The sequence below is a fragment of the Ranitomeya variabilis genome, chromosome 5 (assembly GCF_051348905.1).
Source record: "Ranitomeya variabilis isolate aRanVar5 chromosome 5, aRanVar5.hap1, whole genome shotgun sequence".
Lineage (NCBI taxonomy): Eukaryota > Metazoa > Chordata > Amphibia > Anura > Dendrobatidae > Ranitomeya > Ranitomeya variabilis.
Window position 1 is genome coordinate 47,464,674 of NC_135236.1, and position 17,382 is coordinate 47,482,055.

Sequence of the window (17,382 nt, forward strand, 5' to 3'; positions counted from 1 at the left end):
ATCAGCGGTTCATGTAACAGGCTCCTGCCCTCCCCACCTTACACAAATCTAGTCTCATACTAAAATATCCCTTTTAACCCTGTCTGGGAATCTCAATCCCCAGCCCCATGTCAATTCTCAGATCAAGAGCTTGTTTTAATTAGAGTAGATGACAGACCCAATAAATATACTCTTATAAAACCTATCCCTGTGGGACCTTTCCCTGAAGTTACTGCTCAGTTCGTAATCTCTCCCTCATGTCCGGTAAATTTACTGGGGGCAGATTTATTATCACAGTTCCGCTCCAGAATACAATTCCAAGATGATGGTCCTGATAGATCCAGATTCTCCCCCAATAATGCCTGTAGAACCAGTAAAAGTGTTTCTCAAACCTGGTGCCCCTTTTTCTAAAGCCCATCAATACCCTTTGAAATATGATCAGGAGCAGTGTCTCAAAGGGCAAATACAAATGTTATTCGATAATGGTGCCCTGATACCCTGTGTTTCCCCATGTAACACACCCTTGTTTCCCGTTAAGAAAAAGACCCCACCCGGCCAACCCCCTGTGTACCGGCTGGTACAAGATCTACAGGCATTTAATGCAGTTACTGTTCCAGAAACTCCGGTGGTGCCTAAGCCACATACTCTTTTGTCCCAGATATCTCAGGATGCTGCTTGGTTCATGGTTATCGATCTTGCCAATGTCTTCTTCAGCATTCCATTACACCCAGATTGCCAGTTTCTGTTTGCATTCATTTATCAGGGATGACAATTGACGTGGACAGTTATGCCAAAGGGAAGCCCAGTCATAGCCCAAGAGTGTCAGGCCTACCTTGCCACTTATGGCCCCTTGCAACCAGGAGAGGCTATGGCCACCCCACACGATGTACATAGTATTCTTAATCAGGTACAACCTGGCCACATGTCCATGGCTGGACAGCTGCGACTTCGGTGTGGTATTCTCATGCCTACTAATGTGACTTTGAAAAGGTGCACTGTCCTAAACCCCGCTACTCTTCTCCTAGTTCCCCTGGATCCAAAGGGGGGAGGAGTAGGTGACATGAAGGTGACATGAAAAAGGACACTCTTTCTTTCTAGAATGGATCCAGAGGAACAAGATTAGGTTTCCAAACCATATCAATTCTAGACAATCATGTCTCAGGAAACGGCTGGTCTCTAGTGTGCCTATTCTAATGCTGATTTTGAGCTTTTTGTAGATGGATCCCGTCACCAAGATGACCAAGGACGCTTCTGTACCAGATATGCTGTGGTCTCAGAACATGAGGTAATCAAGGCAGAGTCAATGCCAGCTCATATGTCTGCACAAGAAGCAGAGCGTGCAAACTAGCAGAAGGTAAGACTGTAAATATCTACACTGATTCCAGGTATGCCTTTGGCATTGCACACGATTATGGGCCTATCTGGAGAGCCAGGGCCTTCCTGACAGCAAATGGCCACCCCATTAAACATGCTGAGGCAGTCCAGCAACTTATGAATGCACTACAGCTTCCCACCCAAGCAGGCATCATAAAGGCAAAGGCACATAGCAAAGGCACTGATGGACGGACAAAGGGTAACGCACTGGCAGACCAGGCTGCCAAGAAAGCAGCAAGCACTCCTGTAGCCTCTAGAGTACATCACCTGGACACCCCACCATCTCCACTTGTGTTGAAAGACATCTTAGCCCGGTTACAAGAACAGGCAAGTAAGGAGGAGAAAAATAGGTGGCAAAAGATAGGGGCTTGCTCTGATACCGTCACTGGACTAAGGGGGAGGGGTGAAAAGGTCTGCCTACCACAGGTACTGTACCCAATGATGGCACAGGTTCTGCACGGGAATGTGCACCACTCGAAGACGGCCATGTGTGACACCCTACAGAGACAGTGGATTGCCTCCGGGTTTTCCACCTGCGCAGAAAGCCAGGTACAGAGCTGCATGATATGTGCCACACATAATCAGGGTAGGACAGTGAAAACCCCATCCAAACACACTCCCCGGCCCTTTAACCAATTCCAGAGACTGCAGAATGATTAAATTCAGTTACCCAGGGTAGGGACGTATGAGTATGTGTTGGTCTGCATTGATTTATTTTCAGGTTGGCCAGAAGCCTACCCAGTTGCCAAAGCTACGGCTAAGACAACGGCGAAGAAACTGATGGCTGAGATCATATGCAGGTATGGAGTTCCCATTGAAGTCATTAAAAGCGATCGGAGTTCCCATTTTACTGGAGAGATCATGTCAGAGGTAATGGCAGCACTGGGGGTAAGTCAAGCATTGCATACTCCATACCATCCGCAGAGTAGTGGAAGAGTGGAGAGACTAAATGGAATTTTTAAGCTTAAAATCCAGAAGGCAATGGCAGAGACTGGTAAACCATGGACAGAATGCCTTCCTCTAGCTTTGTTTTCAGTAAGATATACCCCAAACAGGAAGACAGGACTATCACCGTATAAGATTCTGTTTGGCAGGAGCCCCAATTTTGAATGTTTCTTTCCACAACAGTTGCAACTCAAGTACCAGGACTTGACTAGCTATGTGCAGGCCTTACATGGACACCTTGCCAAAGTGCATTTAACTGTCTTCAGTTCTCTTCCAGACCCAGACAAGGTTCCTGGACACCATCCCTTTGTGCCAGGAGACCTGGTGTATGTGAAAAAGTTTGTGCGCAGAGATTGTCTCCAGCCAAGAATTGAAGGACCCCACACGGTGATCCTGGTCACCCCCACTGCAGTAAAACTCGAAGGAAAGAGCACCTGGATCCATGCCTCACACTGTAAAAGAGACTGTTGTTCTTGATCCTGGGACTGGGGGCCATCCTTGCCCCTACCACTTCGGCCCCTATTGTAAATAAGAATTCTGGTCCCACTATTCTCTGGGTAAATCTGACAGCCCCGGTGAATATCTGGCGATTTGATTTCTGTGATGTAGTCAAGTGCCCCGAGACTGAACGGGTGGTAGAGGGAATCATCCAGTTTTATATGTGTTACCAGAAATGACAACAATAATTGTTATTATTGGACAGATGCTGCCTGGAATACGGGAGATGATTGGGGATATAAACCTAGCGAAGCCATGTTCCCAAGGATGGGACGAGTAGGAGTCTTCGTGAGAGAATGCATCTAACAGCCCTTCTGCAATCACTTAAGGGCTGTAAATGGGGTAAAAGTTGTCACCCCCTCCTCCTAAATCTTGAAAGCCCCCAATCTGCTGATCTGCAGACGTTCGTATTAGGAAGGCATTATAATTATGTATTTAGTGCTGGACCCTATGCGTATTTAGGCCATATACAGCTCCAGGATATTAGCTCTAGACCAACCAAGGTCCCTGTTACCAGTACACTTAAAACAAGCCCAGGTGAGCGTTTGCAAAATGTAGTTAATGAAGTGATCCCCATTCCAGGTCTCAGTTGACAAGAAGTTTTCTCTATAGAAACACAAACAGCCCCAAGGAAAAACCTGTGGTTAGAATGGGTGAGATACAATGTAAGAGTCCAGAATATCTTTGTAGGATGTATTGCTTGTGCTGCTGCGAATACATCTCTACACACATGCATTGCTTTTTCCTGATGACAACACCACTGCCTGTGTCATGAATTTGTTGAAAGGTTTGAAGTCCACTGATTGCCCAGATTATGTCCCACTAATTCATAAGGAACCTAGACTAAAGGTCCCAGGAGAAGTAAACGTATTAGCTGACCTGCTATAATTCCCACGACACCACAGGTACACCAGTAGGGATCTTCAAGACAGGTTTCTGCAAAGGGAACAGTTCTCTAGATACTGATTTGCTAATTAAACATACACAATATATGTACACCAAAGATACCTGATGAACCTACCAGAAAGAGGAGAAGTTTTGATCAGCTCCACATGAGTTATGAAGAAGATCCACTAGTATATATTGATGCCATTGGAGTGCCAAGGGGGGTGCCTGACCAGTTTAAAGCCCAGAACCAGATTTATGCCGGCATTGCTTCTATAGTCCCACAGGTGCAGATTAATAAAAATGTTGAATGGATCAAATATATATATTACAGTGAACAAAGATTTGTCAATTATAGCTGTGATGCCTTTCAGGATATAGTTGAGGGCTTGGGCCCTAACACTTGTATGACCCATGCTGCAACCCGACCTAAGAGAATTACACTGAATCCTGTCCAGACAAGATCACATGTAGTGACATAAGAAGTTGACACAGGATTGTGGTTGGTGGATACTGGGGATATTAACTTTTGGGAGTAGGCTGACAGTAATCCTTTTGGGAAGGAGCTGTAGACCAGCATGTCATGTCGCCCCCACCACCAGAGAACCAACCACATCAGGTAGGGTAAGACAGATACAGGAGTATTATCCCTGGAGGCCCTCTGACTAGCTAGCTACGCAAAAGCAATTGGCTGACCCTGAGAACCAACCTTTCTCATTTTACAGACAAATAATGATTATATGATGGACGTATGAGTGCACCTGGGCAGGCCTAGGTAGTTAGTGAGCACAAAAACAGGTGACGTGCTAGGACGCAATTTAAGATTTTCTACAAATGTGACAAAAGGAGAAAGTGTAGAGTTATACTTTGGACGGTTACAGCTGAAATGGGAAGACATGGAGTACAGTCCCATAAACCCACTTGATGTTAGAGTATTGGTAAATACATTCATTGACGGTATGACCAAAGACTTACGATACGAAATATAGACAGCCAGAATGGCGAAATGAAGATCCAAAAGACCTGAAGGTTTCTAAAGAAGTTGAACAAATTAGGACAATAAGACGACGTGTCATGTATGCTGGAGCAGACACATCTTTCTTCTCCAGTTGGTTAGGTGAGATCAAGGGATTCCTTCAATAAGTTTGTTTGGTACTAATTGCCCTCCTTGTAATTGGATCGATAATTCTCTGTTGTGTTATTCCCTTGTATAAACAGGTTATTGCCAAAGCAACTCCGACTGGCACCTTCCTCAATCAAGAAGTAGACCCACCAGAGTACGATGGTACTGATCCAGGGGAGATCCCGAAGTATATTCCTCTCAAGAGAGTAGACAAAACCCCTCATTCTCAAATGATGTTAAGAGATTTAGTTTAGGGACAGTGGGAGAACTCCATGTGAGGTTAGTGAAGGGTTCAGCTGCCTGGAGGCCTCTCGCTAGGGGAGAGTTTCTGAGGTGTCTGGATGAAGAAATCCACCTCCCCTTTTCCCATCACATGGACAGTCTCGAAGGATCTTTCTTTAGGGGAAAAACTTAGTGTTTAGGGGGGATTGTCAAGGTGAAAATATATTTCCTTATATACTTTTTGTACTTTCATATCTTATACTGTAAAACAATAAGTTTTTCCCATCTGCTAGCTAATGCACATGTAATTGTATTTAAAGATGGCCGCCAGTGTTCAGTTTCGTTTCAGGTTAGTGACCGAAGGGTTAAGCCATTTCCTCAGAAACTAAACTTAAGGAATGTGAAGAAAAGGAGGAATCCACCAGAAGACGTCAGAACAAATCAGAAAGACTGGATGCTAGCTTAAACCCCGCCTAATGCACGCCTTCCCCTAACACTCAATATAGTATTGTGTATTTTAGAATAAAGCCAGTTGTTGTGACCGTTGCAGACATGAGTAGATGCACGGGCATTCAATTGAGATTGAATCAGCACCTTGTCTGAGTCATTCTTACCCGGTACCAAATGCTCGGCTCATACTTTAATTTGGAATGACTGGTGAAGGAAGGGTAATTGTCGTTTACAACCCCGACAGTATATGGACAATGATGATTCCAGAATTCGCGGCAGAATGTGCCCGTCGCTGATTGGTCAAGGCAAGCTTTATGACATCATCGTCGCCATGGCAACCATTATGACATCTACGTCGATACGACATCTACGTCGATACTGTGCCCGTCGCTGATTGGTCGAGGCCCAGGCGGCCTCGACCAATCAGAGACGCGGGATTTCCAGGACAGACAAACAGACAGACAGACAGACAGAAAAACCCTTAGACAATTATATATATAGATATTCTATCTCTCAATGTTAAAATTATCCTACCCTTAAAATTATAGACTGCTCATGTCTTTGTCAGTGGGCAAATTTACAAAATCAGCAAGGGATCAAATACGTATTTTCCCCACTGTACATAATAAGTGAGTCCACTATACACTAAGGGATGGCACTGTATATAACAAGGCTACATTTTTGTGTCCGTGTGCTGTTTGATTTTTTTCTCAGACAGCACAGGGTAAGTTTCTCTCTTCTGTAGAGTGTAAGCTTTTATGATCAGCGAGTCCTCTCTCTTCTGTGCAGTGTATTTTCTTATGGTCAGTGAGATCCTCTCTCTTTTCTCTCTAATGTGTATTTTATGAGCAGCTCCAAGTTTTCCAGTATTGAAATTCACACAAATTTTTTAGCCATGGATCACTTTTTCGTCAAAATTTGGCAAAGTCGTTGAATTCAAATTTCAAAAGATTTATTCATCACTAGTTCACTGATATCTGAACACTGCAGCCCCAAGCTGTATCCCAGTGTGACCAGAGAGATGCTGTATCAAGGAGGGAGTACATTCTGCTGGGACTTGTGGTTTCACTCCTAATGAATCTACAAGAGAACTGATACTGAAGAAGACAATGGACACCAGGTTAGTCAGCAGATTTCGACAGAATAGCAAATGAGACGTTTATTGGTATATAAAATGTCACATTTTGGAGAGGTTTCTCATTCTTATGTTCTACATCCCAAAATCTCTAGTTCTTCAGAAAACTGAAGCAAATCTTCACAACGATTCTGCAGTTCTGCATTTTGACACTCTTTCTCATTTGGCCACTGTTCGATCCATGTATTTTTTCCAATAATGTAGGAATAACTAAAAAAAGGAAATACACAATCTACATGAGATTACATTAGTATGGACAGTAGTATATACAGTATTACACATGGGGTAGACAAAGAAGACATTTTGCCTTCATCTATTATAACCTAGTGCCACATTCACAATTCTGAGCTGAAATCTCTTGGCGTTTCCAGCTTGTTCAGTGTTTGCGCCGGGCTGGTAGTGTGTATTCTGGGAAGTGTTCATTTTACATCAGGCACTTATTCTTCATTAATCTGATACAAGAAAAACTAATTTCACAATTCCATCCGGGGATGTTCTGTATTGTTGTAGACCCACACCAATTCCAGAACTAAATTTGTCCCTTTCTCCTTAGCTTCCATGGTTTGTAGCACTTGTACCAACGTATGATTCAGATCCTAAGAAGTTCTATTTTGTGTGGTTGATATGGTATAATGTGATATAACTCATAATCATAAGTCCCTAGCCCTGTCCAGGTGCTAACCAACAGAACAAACCCTGACTATTCATACATGGCTGAGCTAGCCTCAGCTCGGTCACACACAACTGTTATTGTCCAGAGCAACCACAGATATTTGCAGTTCTCTGCACTTGACCTGTGCAGACTCTTCTCAGTGAGGGATTCTGGCCTGTCTCTCTCTCTTCAGCTCAAAGACACATCCAGCTTGGTCAGCTTTCCGGAGCTGACTGACTTAGAAGAACACCTAGCCTGTTTATATGCAGAGCCAGCCAGGTGCACTAATCGAAGCCTGCAGAGCTAGGATTTAGCCCTGTCCTACCTGGCCTTTCTACAAGCACTATGAAGTTCTTCCACAGAGCCTGGGTTGCAGACTCTGCTGTCCAATCTCTGGAGGTAACTACTACTGCAAATTTAGTGAAGCGATGAATGACAAATTTCAATATCTTAAACCCCTGCTCAAATACTTAACCCCTGAGGGTCCAGCTGCAATGGATATGGAGTCTAAATCATTTGTGCTGTTCCTCTGCTTAACTAAGCTGAACGTCCTGCTTTCATTGCAAATGGACCACGTTCTGCAGATTCAGGTGGTGGTTGTTGCAACCTGTTGAAAGTCTTTTCTAAACCAAAACGTCCCTTGCTATTACTTCTCCCATTTCTCTTGATAACAGCACAACTTTCAAGTAAGCACTATCTCGGTGGGTAATCTTACCTGATGGTAAAGGACAATCTCATAAACTACAAGAAAGCTGGTACTTTTTGAGAGAGCAGTAACATCCCTCTTGGTGACTCTTTTCATGGCTAAGCTGACAACCAGACAGTAGATACAGGTTGACTTCTTTGAACTGGCTATCCCGCTTTTGCTTACTCTGCCATTAATTAGCCAACCACCCGATCTTGCCTTGTAACCCACATTGTAATCTGATCTGACTCACATCCCATCTGAAAACAGACCTGCAGAAGCTCCTCATCAACAAGCATGACATAGGGGGTCACTTTTCCTGTAATGCTTTGTCTCTAGGGTCTCTTGTGGTTTATATTTGGTTGCTAGATAAGATGTCAGTATTTCTATTCCTATTCCCAGATTGATACTAAATCTTGTTATTAAACTTGGCCAACGTGGTCAGCCATCTTTGCTCTATGGCACCCAGCAGTGCAGTAACCATATGTGGTAGGCCTGGAAGTTATAATGAGTTCATAGATCAAACTGTGTCCACATTGGGTCTACTGTCACTCAAACAGATCTTGTACTCTAGGGTTTGAAAGAACCAAAAATCACTCTCTGAGAGAAGGTGCTTGGATGGTTCTTTAAAATCTGGAGCTCATTGAGAGTCTATTAAGATCTCTCTTCTCAACTAAGTCGTTTACATGGAGAGACCATAGGCTTGGAGCCTCCAGTTAGTGACGGATGATGGGCACTGATGTTCTACCAGGCTACATTTCCAGCTTTATCCCTCTCTGGGTGATTTCTCCCTCAGCAGTTGGGTGCTTGAGATATATAAACTTTCTGATTGCTTTTTATATTTTTTTTTAATGATGCGAGGTGACCAATACATAGAGATTGTGCCATTATTTTTCACTGGTGTTCATCATGTGGAATAAATAATATTTGAATTATTAGGTGTTTTATGGATGTGATAATAGCCATTATGCACCGTATTTTTCAGATTATAAGACGCACATTTTTCCACCGAATTATGGGGGGGAGGGAGTGTGTCTTATAATCCGAATGTCGCTTCCCGGCTGCGGTGGAGCAAGGGTCCCAGGGTCACTGCTGCAGGAAGCTGGCAGCGGCAGGAGTGGGGCGATACTGCAGGCCCCAGACTGGTAGGAGGAGGTGTTCCGTGTTGCTGGGGTTCCGCTGACATTTTGTTAAAGCCTAGAGGCACCCGCACTTTCCATGATTTTCAATGCAGTGGACTTCGATAGCCAAGATCTCAATCAGTGCATGGGCCTCCCCTGGTGACCATTTTCCCAATGTCCACCACATTGAAAACCACGGAAAGTGAAGAGGCTCCAGTCTTTCACAAAATGTTGGCAGAGCCCCCGAACTGCTGAACTCCCCCTCTTACCTCCTTCCGTTGAACACCTCCTCCTATCAGCCTGGGGCCCGCAGAATAGCCCCGCTCCTGCCTCTGCCACTGGCTTCCTGCAGCAGCGACCCTGCCTCCTGGTGTTTTATAATCCATAAAATACAGTATATGTTTATGTTTACCCTGCATTAAAAAAAAGGAAAAGGGGGTGATTAGAATTTATATATTCAGAATTTTTTTTATTTTAAATTTCTAATTTTTTTGTTTTTTGATTTTACATTTTTTTTCTCCCCAATCAACATGATCCTAAGATCACTTGATTACCTGACAGCAGATATTCGGAATCAGGAACTTTTTAGCAAGGATTTGGTCATAGTCTGAAAAGTCTGGTGACTGCCATGTGTGAATGAGGTTTTGTTCTGTAGAATGACTCACATTTACACTATGTTCCAAATTATTATGCAAATGACATTTTTCTCTGATTTTCCTAAATGGTCGGTGCAAATGACAGTCAGTCAAATAAAAGTTTTCACCCGTTAGAGTATACATCGAATTTTATTGAAGAAACCTCCCAATGATAACAGTATAATCTCCAAAATGAATAAAAACTCAAAATGCACTGTTCCAAATTATTAGGCACAGCAGAATTTCTAAACAATTGATATGTTTTAAAGAACTGAAAATGCTCATTTGTGGAATTTGCAGCATTAGGAGGTCACATTCACTGAACAAAAAAGCTATTTAACTCCAAAACATCCTAACAGGCCAAGTTACATGTTACCATAGAACCCCTTCTTTGATATCACCTTCACAAGTATTGTATCCATTGAACTTGTGAGTTTTTGGAGAGTTTCTGCTTGTATTTCTTTGCATGAAGTCAGAATAGCCTCCCAGAGCTGCTGTTTTGATGTGAACTGCCTCCCACCCTCATAGATCTTCTGCTTGATGATACTCCAAAGGTTCTCTGTAGGGTTGAGGTCAGGGGAAGATGGTGGCCACACCACGAGTTTATCTCCTTTTATGCCCATAGCAGCCAATGACTCAGAGGTATTCTTTGCAGCAGGAGATGGGGCATTGTCAGCATGAAGATGATTTTTCTCCTGAAGGCACGTTTCTGCTTTTTATACCATGGAGGAAAGTTGTCAGTCAGAAACTCTATATACTTTGCAGAGGTCATTTTCACACCTTCAGGAACCTTAAAGGGCCCTACCAGCTGTTTCCCCATGATTCTGGCCCAAAACATGACTCCTCCACCTCCTCGCTGACGTTGCAGCCTTGTTGGGACATGGTGGCCATCCACCAACCATCCACTACTCCATCCATCTGGACCATCCAGGGTTGCTCAACACTTATCAGTAAACAAGACTGTTTGGAAATTAGTCTTCATGTATGTGTGGGCTCAATACAACCATTTCTGCTTGTGAACACTGTTTAAGGGTGGCCGAATAGTAGGTTTATGCACCACAGCAAGCCTTTGAAGGATCCTACACCTTGAGGTCCGAGGGACTCTAGAGGCACCAGCAGCTTCAAATATCTGTTTGCTGCTTTGTAATGGCTTTTTAGCACCTGCTCTCTTAATCCGATGAACTTGCCTGGCAGAAATCTTCCTAATTATGCCTTTATCAGCACAAACACATCTGTGCGCAGATACAGTCACAAATCTCTTAACAGTACGATGATCACGCTTAAGTTTTAGGGAGATTTCTAATGTTTTCATCCCTTCACCAAGGCATTGCACTATTTGATGCTTTTCAGCAGCAGAGAGATCCTTTTTCTTTCCCATGTTACTTGAAAACTTTGACCTGCTTAATAATGTGGAACATCATTTTTAAGTAGTTTTCCTTTAATTAGAATCACCTGGAAAACTAATTATCCCATGTGCTTAAGATTGATTTCAGTGATCCATTGAGCCCTGAGACACAATACCATCCACGAGTTTATTTGAAAAACAAAACAATTAAATCTTTATCACACTTAAATCCAATTTGCATAATAATTTGGAACACAGTGTAATTTCTTCACAGTTCATAGTGTAATATACAATAACTGAATTTGTGTCAAAGTTTTAGGAATTCGCTGAATAAAACAAATTCAAACAAGTTGTGATTTGCTTTGCGCAAATTATCTAAAATATTCTACACATTGCAGAAGTTTGGATCAGCCAGAGAAGGATCACATAGCCGTGAGCAGACTAGCCCATAATGCCTTGCAGTTATCACATCACATGGTAATGTGCAGCCAATTAGGAGGGTCAGTATATACAGTATAGACAGTATAAAAGCAGAAGAAGGGAATGCAGCAACCATTTTGAGGTAAATCTAGATAGTCAGAGGATGTCACAGCTTACACCATAGTGATGGGGAGAGACAGCCATAAAACACTGAATTAACTGTACAAATAGCTGGTGACAGCACAGCAGTGTTGAAGATCAGGGTGTGGAAGGGAGGATAGTGTCATTCACATTTTTCAGGGCAAGTGAAGGCTTTGGCATATTTTTGATTCATAGCAAATCAATTTTGGGGGGCAGGGAATTTGGGTGATTCTGTTGAATTCATATTTTAAAAGAGTCGCTTATCTCTAATTGCGTTCCTAGTGACGATCATATCTCTTACCCAGATGGTTGTGACCAAACGTCTTCTGTTGACCCCCAGATCAGGTAGTCATGTCCTTTTTTCAGATTTAATGCTTTGCGACATTTTACATGGCTGATAAAATTCCTCTTCTTGTCCAAAACACGTTCTTCTGAACCTAATCATGGGACCAAACATGGAAGACAAAATTTGAACACACTGGGGGTTATCACAACGCTAACAAAAGGCAATTGATGTTATAATAACCTCTGAACTGCAGTTAATCTTTCGACCTTGTACAGGTTCACTTACATGTCACCAGAGATAAAGCAGCATAAATTTACCTAAACGGCAAAGATGTTACAGAGCAATAATCTGCCCGTATATGACAAAGCCTCATTATGGAACTCTGACAACCCCATGGTTTTCCAGGCTAAAATCCAGATTGGTAATGGGCAATTATAGATACACTCATTTCTATATTCCACATATTTCAAACCATGTCTGAAATTATAGATGATCATGTAGAGGCCATACATGTATTTTCCCCCTATGCATGTACACTTGTCTCCTTCCTTCCTTCCTTACCTTCCTTGAGATTGCTGATTATCTTCATCACGTAATTATCATAGTTATCATTATGTTGTATTTCTTCCAGTTGCGTCTTGTACACTATAAACAGAGAAAATAAGGTGACATTTTTAATAAACATTTTACCCACTTATGACAACGTAGTACATCCCACGATAGGTTCCCATGTATGGAGCGGGCTCAGGATCTGAGCCTACACCAGTCACGGCAAATTCTGTCTGTATTAATTATTATTGCCTGGAACCACCGAGATTGGATATGAAATCCCCTCCCATTAAAAATAAAGATATAAATAAACTTTGGTATCGCCACATCCATAAAAGTCCAATTTTTCAAAACCTAAAATTGATTAATCCATACAGTGAAAACAAATTGAAACCCCAAAATTGGATTTAGGGACTCCACACTTACCTAAAAAAAATCCAATGAGAAGTGATTATTATGTAAGTACTATACATTGGAATATTTATAATTGTCAGCTTACCATGTAAAAAAAAACGAGTCATTCAACGGGCCCATCAGTGGATAAATTTAAAAAAATGGATATGAAAAAATTATATCTATACAAGTTTAGTATCACTGTATTTGGAGTTGCAAAATCAATTTTTACTGCACAATGAACAACATCAATTAAAATTTTTCACCAATCTCACATCACTTGTGAAAGGTGACAATCAAAACTACAAGTCTTCCTGCTAAAAAACAAGCCCTCATTTGGAAATGTTGATGAAAAAAAAATTACAGCTCTAAAAAAGAAGGGTGGAAAAAAAATAAAAAAGTGCAAAAATACAAATTGGCCAAACCAGGAAGGGATTAATAGAGAGGTGACCAACAAAACGTGTATCCAACAACAGGACAACCGGTGACCTCGAAATGGAAAACAAGACTTTTTGGATGTCAGTAAGGCCGGATTTCAGTCGATAAGTGTTGAGCAGATACTTGTATGTTAAGATGAAAGAACGTGGTCCTCACCGTAGTCAACTCCTGGATCACATACTTTCTGGAGTCGTACTATGGCATCAATTTCATCCCCCAGTTGTTGCTGCAGGAAACAATTACCTAAAAGACAAAATCCAAAGAAATTCATGGCAGGAGGCTCAGGAGGCTACCTCTGATGATGCGATTTCTCTTACGTCCACAAATGTGGATATTCTCCACCTTGTGAGCTCCTCAATAATAAACATTACAACAAGAAAGAACAGTCATGGAATTATCGAAATCACAGGACGGATAGACATGTTAATGATATGCAAATTTTCAGCCTCAAGTATGAGCGCCAAGTGCAGAAATCCCCACACTTACAGGCTTGTCTGCTTTAATGAGGTTATTAACCCCTTAACAACCGCCGATACGCCGGCCAGCTGCTGACTGACTCATCCTGGTGTTAGATCATGGGTAAGAACTCAACTTACATCATGTACTGCATCCTGAACACAGTCATTGCTGGACTGGTTGGGAATTTCCCTTATAACTGATTCTTTTGATGATATGAGACATGTAATTTAGATCACTAGTACTTATTCCAGTGATACTATGCATTGTGTTAGGACTATATTAAATTCTGAAGCACTGGCACTTTATTATTGGCATATTTGATTATTACAACACCTTTTCATGGTTCGTTTCCCATGCCCACCATACGTTTTGTAGAATGAGCTAGCCTTCTACCACTTGGGTCCTTTATTGACCTTGTGTCTATATGTATAAATGTATGTGTTTATATACCTGTCTTGGAATATTTACTGAACAAAGCTATATACTAATATTTTAACCCCTTCATGACCCAGCCTATTTTGACCTTAATGACCTGGCCATTTTTTGCAATCTGACCAGTGTCCCTTTATGAGGTAATAACTCAGGAACGCTTCAACGGATCCTAGCGATTCTGAGACTGTTTTTTCGTGACATATTGGGCTTCATGCTACTGGTAAATTTAGGTAGATAGTTTTTGCGTTTATTCATGAAAAAAATGGAAAATTGGCAAAAAAATTTAAAATTTCACAATTTTCAAATTTTGAATTTTTATTCTGTTAAACCAGAGAGTTATGTGACACAAAATAGTTAATAAATAACATTTCCCACATGTCTACTTTACATCAGCATAATTTTGGAAACATTTTTTTTTTTGCTAGGAAGTTATAAGGGTTAAAATTTGACCAGCGATTTCTCATTTTTACAACAAAATTTACAAAACCATTTTTTTAGGGACCACCTCACATTTGAAGTCAGTTTGAGGGGTCTATATGGCTGAAAATACCCAAGTGTGACACCATTCTAAAAACTGCACCCCTCAAGGTGCTCAAAACCACATTCAAGAAGTTTATTAACCCTTCAGGTGCTTCACAGCAGCAGAAGCAACATGGAAGGAAAAAATGAACATTTAACTTTTTAGTCACAAAAATGATCTTTTAGTAACAATTTTTTTTATTTTCCCAAGGGTAAAAGTAAAAACTGGACCCCGAAAGTTGTTGTCCAATTTGTCCTGAGTACGTTGATACCCCATATGTAGAGGGGGAACCACTGTTTGGGCGCATGACAGGGCTCGGAAGGGAAGGAGCGCAATTTGACTTTTTGAATGAAAAATTGGCTCCAATCTTTAGCGGACACCATGTCGCGTTTGGAGAGCCCCTGTGTGTCTAAAGATTGGAGCTCCCCCCACCAGTGACCCCATTTTGGAAACTAGACCCTCCAAGGAACATATCTAGATGCATAGTGAGCACTTTAAACCCCCAGGTCCTTCACAAATTGATCCGTAAAAATGAAAAAGTACTTTTTTTCACAAAAAATTTCTTTTAGCCTCAATGTTTTCATTTTCACATGGGCAACAGGATAAAATGGATCCTAGAATTTGTTGGCCAATTTCTCCTGAGTACACTGATACCTCACATGTGGGGGTAAATCACTGTTTGGGCGCACGGCAAGGCTCGGAAGGGAAGGAGCGCTATTTGACTTTTGAATGAAAAATTAGCTCCAATCGTTAGCGGACACCATGTTGCGTTTGGAGAGCCCCTGTGTGCCTAAACCTTGGAGCTTCCCCACAAGTGACCCCATTTTGGAAACTAGACCTCCCTAGGAACTTATCTAGATGTGCGGTGAGTACTTTAAATCCCCAAGCGCTTCACAGAAGTTTATAACACAGAGCCGTAAAAATAAAAAATAATTTTTCTTTCCTCAAAAATAATTTTTTAGCCCGCAATTTTTTATTTTCCCAAGGGTAACAGGAGAAATTAGACCCTCAAAGTTGTTGTGCAATTTTTACTGAGTACGCTTATGCCCCATATGTTTAGGTATTCCACTGTTTGGGCGCACATCAGGGCTCGGAAGGGAGGGAGCACCATTTGACTTTTTGAACGCAAGATTGGCTGGAATCAATGGTGGTGCCATGTCGCATTTGGGACCCCCTGATGTGCCTAAACAGTGGAAACCCTTCAATTCTAACTCCAACACTAACCTCAACACACCCCTAACCCTAATCCCAACCATAACCACAACCCTAACCCTAACACACCCCTAACCCTAATCCCAACCCTAGCCATAACCCTAACCACAAGCCTACCCCTAACCCCAACACACCCCTAACCCCAGTCTTAACCCTATTTCCATCCCTAACCCTAATTCCAACCCTAACCCTAAGGATATGTGCCCACGTTGCAGATTTGTGTGCGGATTGTTCCGCACCATTTTTGAAAAATCCACAGGTAAAACGCACTGTGTTTTACCTGCGGATTTACCGCGGATTTCCAGTGTTTTTTGTGCGGATTTCACCTGCGGATTCCTATTGAGGAACAGGTGTAAAACGCTGCGGAATCCGCACAAAGAATTGACATGCTATGGAAAATACAACGCAGCATTTCCGCGCGGTATTTTCTGCACCATGAGCACAGTGGATTTGGTTTTCCATAGGTTTACATGGTACTGTAAATGTGATGAAAAGCTGCTACGAATCTGCAGCGGCCAATCCGCTGCGGATCCACAGCCAAATCCGCACCGTGTGCACATAGTCTAATTCTAACCCTAACCCTAATTCTAACCCTAACCCTAATTGCAACCCTAACCCTAACCGCAACCCTAATCCTAATTGCAACCATAACCCTAACCCTAATTGCAACCCTAACCCTAATTCTAACCCTAACCCTAGTGGAAAAATAAGAGTAAATATATTTTCTTTATTTTATTATTTTCCCTACCTATGGGGGTGATAAAGGGGAGGTATTTACTTTTTTTTAATTTTAATCACTGTGATAGAACCTATCACAGTGATCAAAATGTACCTGGAATGAATCTGCCGGCCGGCATTTTGGAAGATGGTGGCGCCCATGGAGAAGACGGAGAGACACCGGGAGGTGCACCGGGACTCGTTAAGTATGGGGGGGTGGGATCGGACAACGGGTGGGTGAGATCGGACAGCGGGGGAGCGGAGGGGAGAACGGAGGGGAGAGGAGGGCAGCGGAGGGGAGGAGATCGGTGGCAGGGGCAGATCAGGGTTTCCAGCCATGGGCGATGATATTGCAGCATCGGCCATGGCTGGATTGTAATATTTCACCAAGTTTCATAGGTGAAATATTACAAATTACTCTGATTGGCTGTTTCACTTTCAGCAGCCAATCAGAGCGATCATAGCCACGTGGGGGCAAAGCCACCCCCTGGGCTGAAGTACCACTCCCCCTGTCCTTGCAGGTCGGGTGAAATTGGAATTAACCCTTTCACCCTATCTGCAGGGACGCAATCCCTCCATGACGCCACATAGGGGTCACAGGTCGGATTGGCACCGACTTTCATGATGCCTACGTGGCATCACAGGTCGGAAAGGGGTTAATGAATACTTATACTCTGTGTTTTTTGTTTTCTCAGTATTACAGTATGGAGCATCACAGATAATAGAGAATGGTGGATTCTAGATAAGGGTAAGTTCACACAGGGCG

At 42.4% G+C, this 17,382-nt stretch overlaps 1 protein-coding gene across 5 annotated transcripts in view; it reads right to left on the minus strand.

Annotated features, from left to right (window-relative positions):
• Positions 1 to 5,985: 5,985 nt before the first annotated feature.
• Positions 5,986 to 17,382, minus strand: part of LOC143774327 (A.superbus venom factor 1-like) — a 247,395-nt gene continuing 235,998 nt past the window's right edge. For 4 of the 5 annotated variants that reach the window (XM_077261792.1, XM_077261791.1, XM_077261793.1 and 1 more), the window contains 4 exons: positions 13,433 to 13,519; positions 12,458 to 12,541; positions 11,912 to 12,047; positions 5,986 to 6,821 (listed from right to left, as the gene is read on the minus strand). In XM_077261792.1, coding sequence (XP_077117907.1) covers positions 6,680 to 6,821; positions 11,912 to 12,047; positions 12,458 to 12,541; positions 13,433 to 13,519 — 449 coding nt within the window. In that variant the 3' untranslated portion in view covers positions 5,986 to 6,679. The remainder of the gene's footprint in view (positions 6,822 to 11,911; positions 12,048 to 12,457; positions 12,542 to 13,432; positions 13,520 to 17,382) is intronic. The other variant, XM_077261796.1, reaches the window with a different exon arrangement.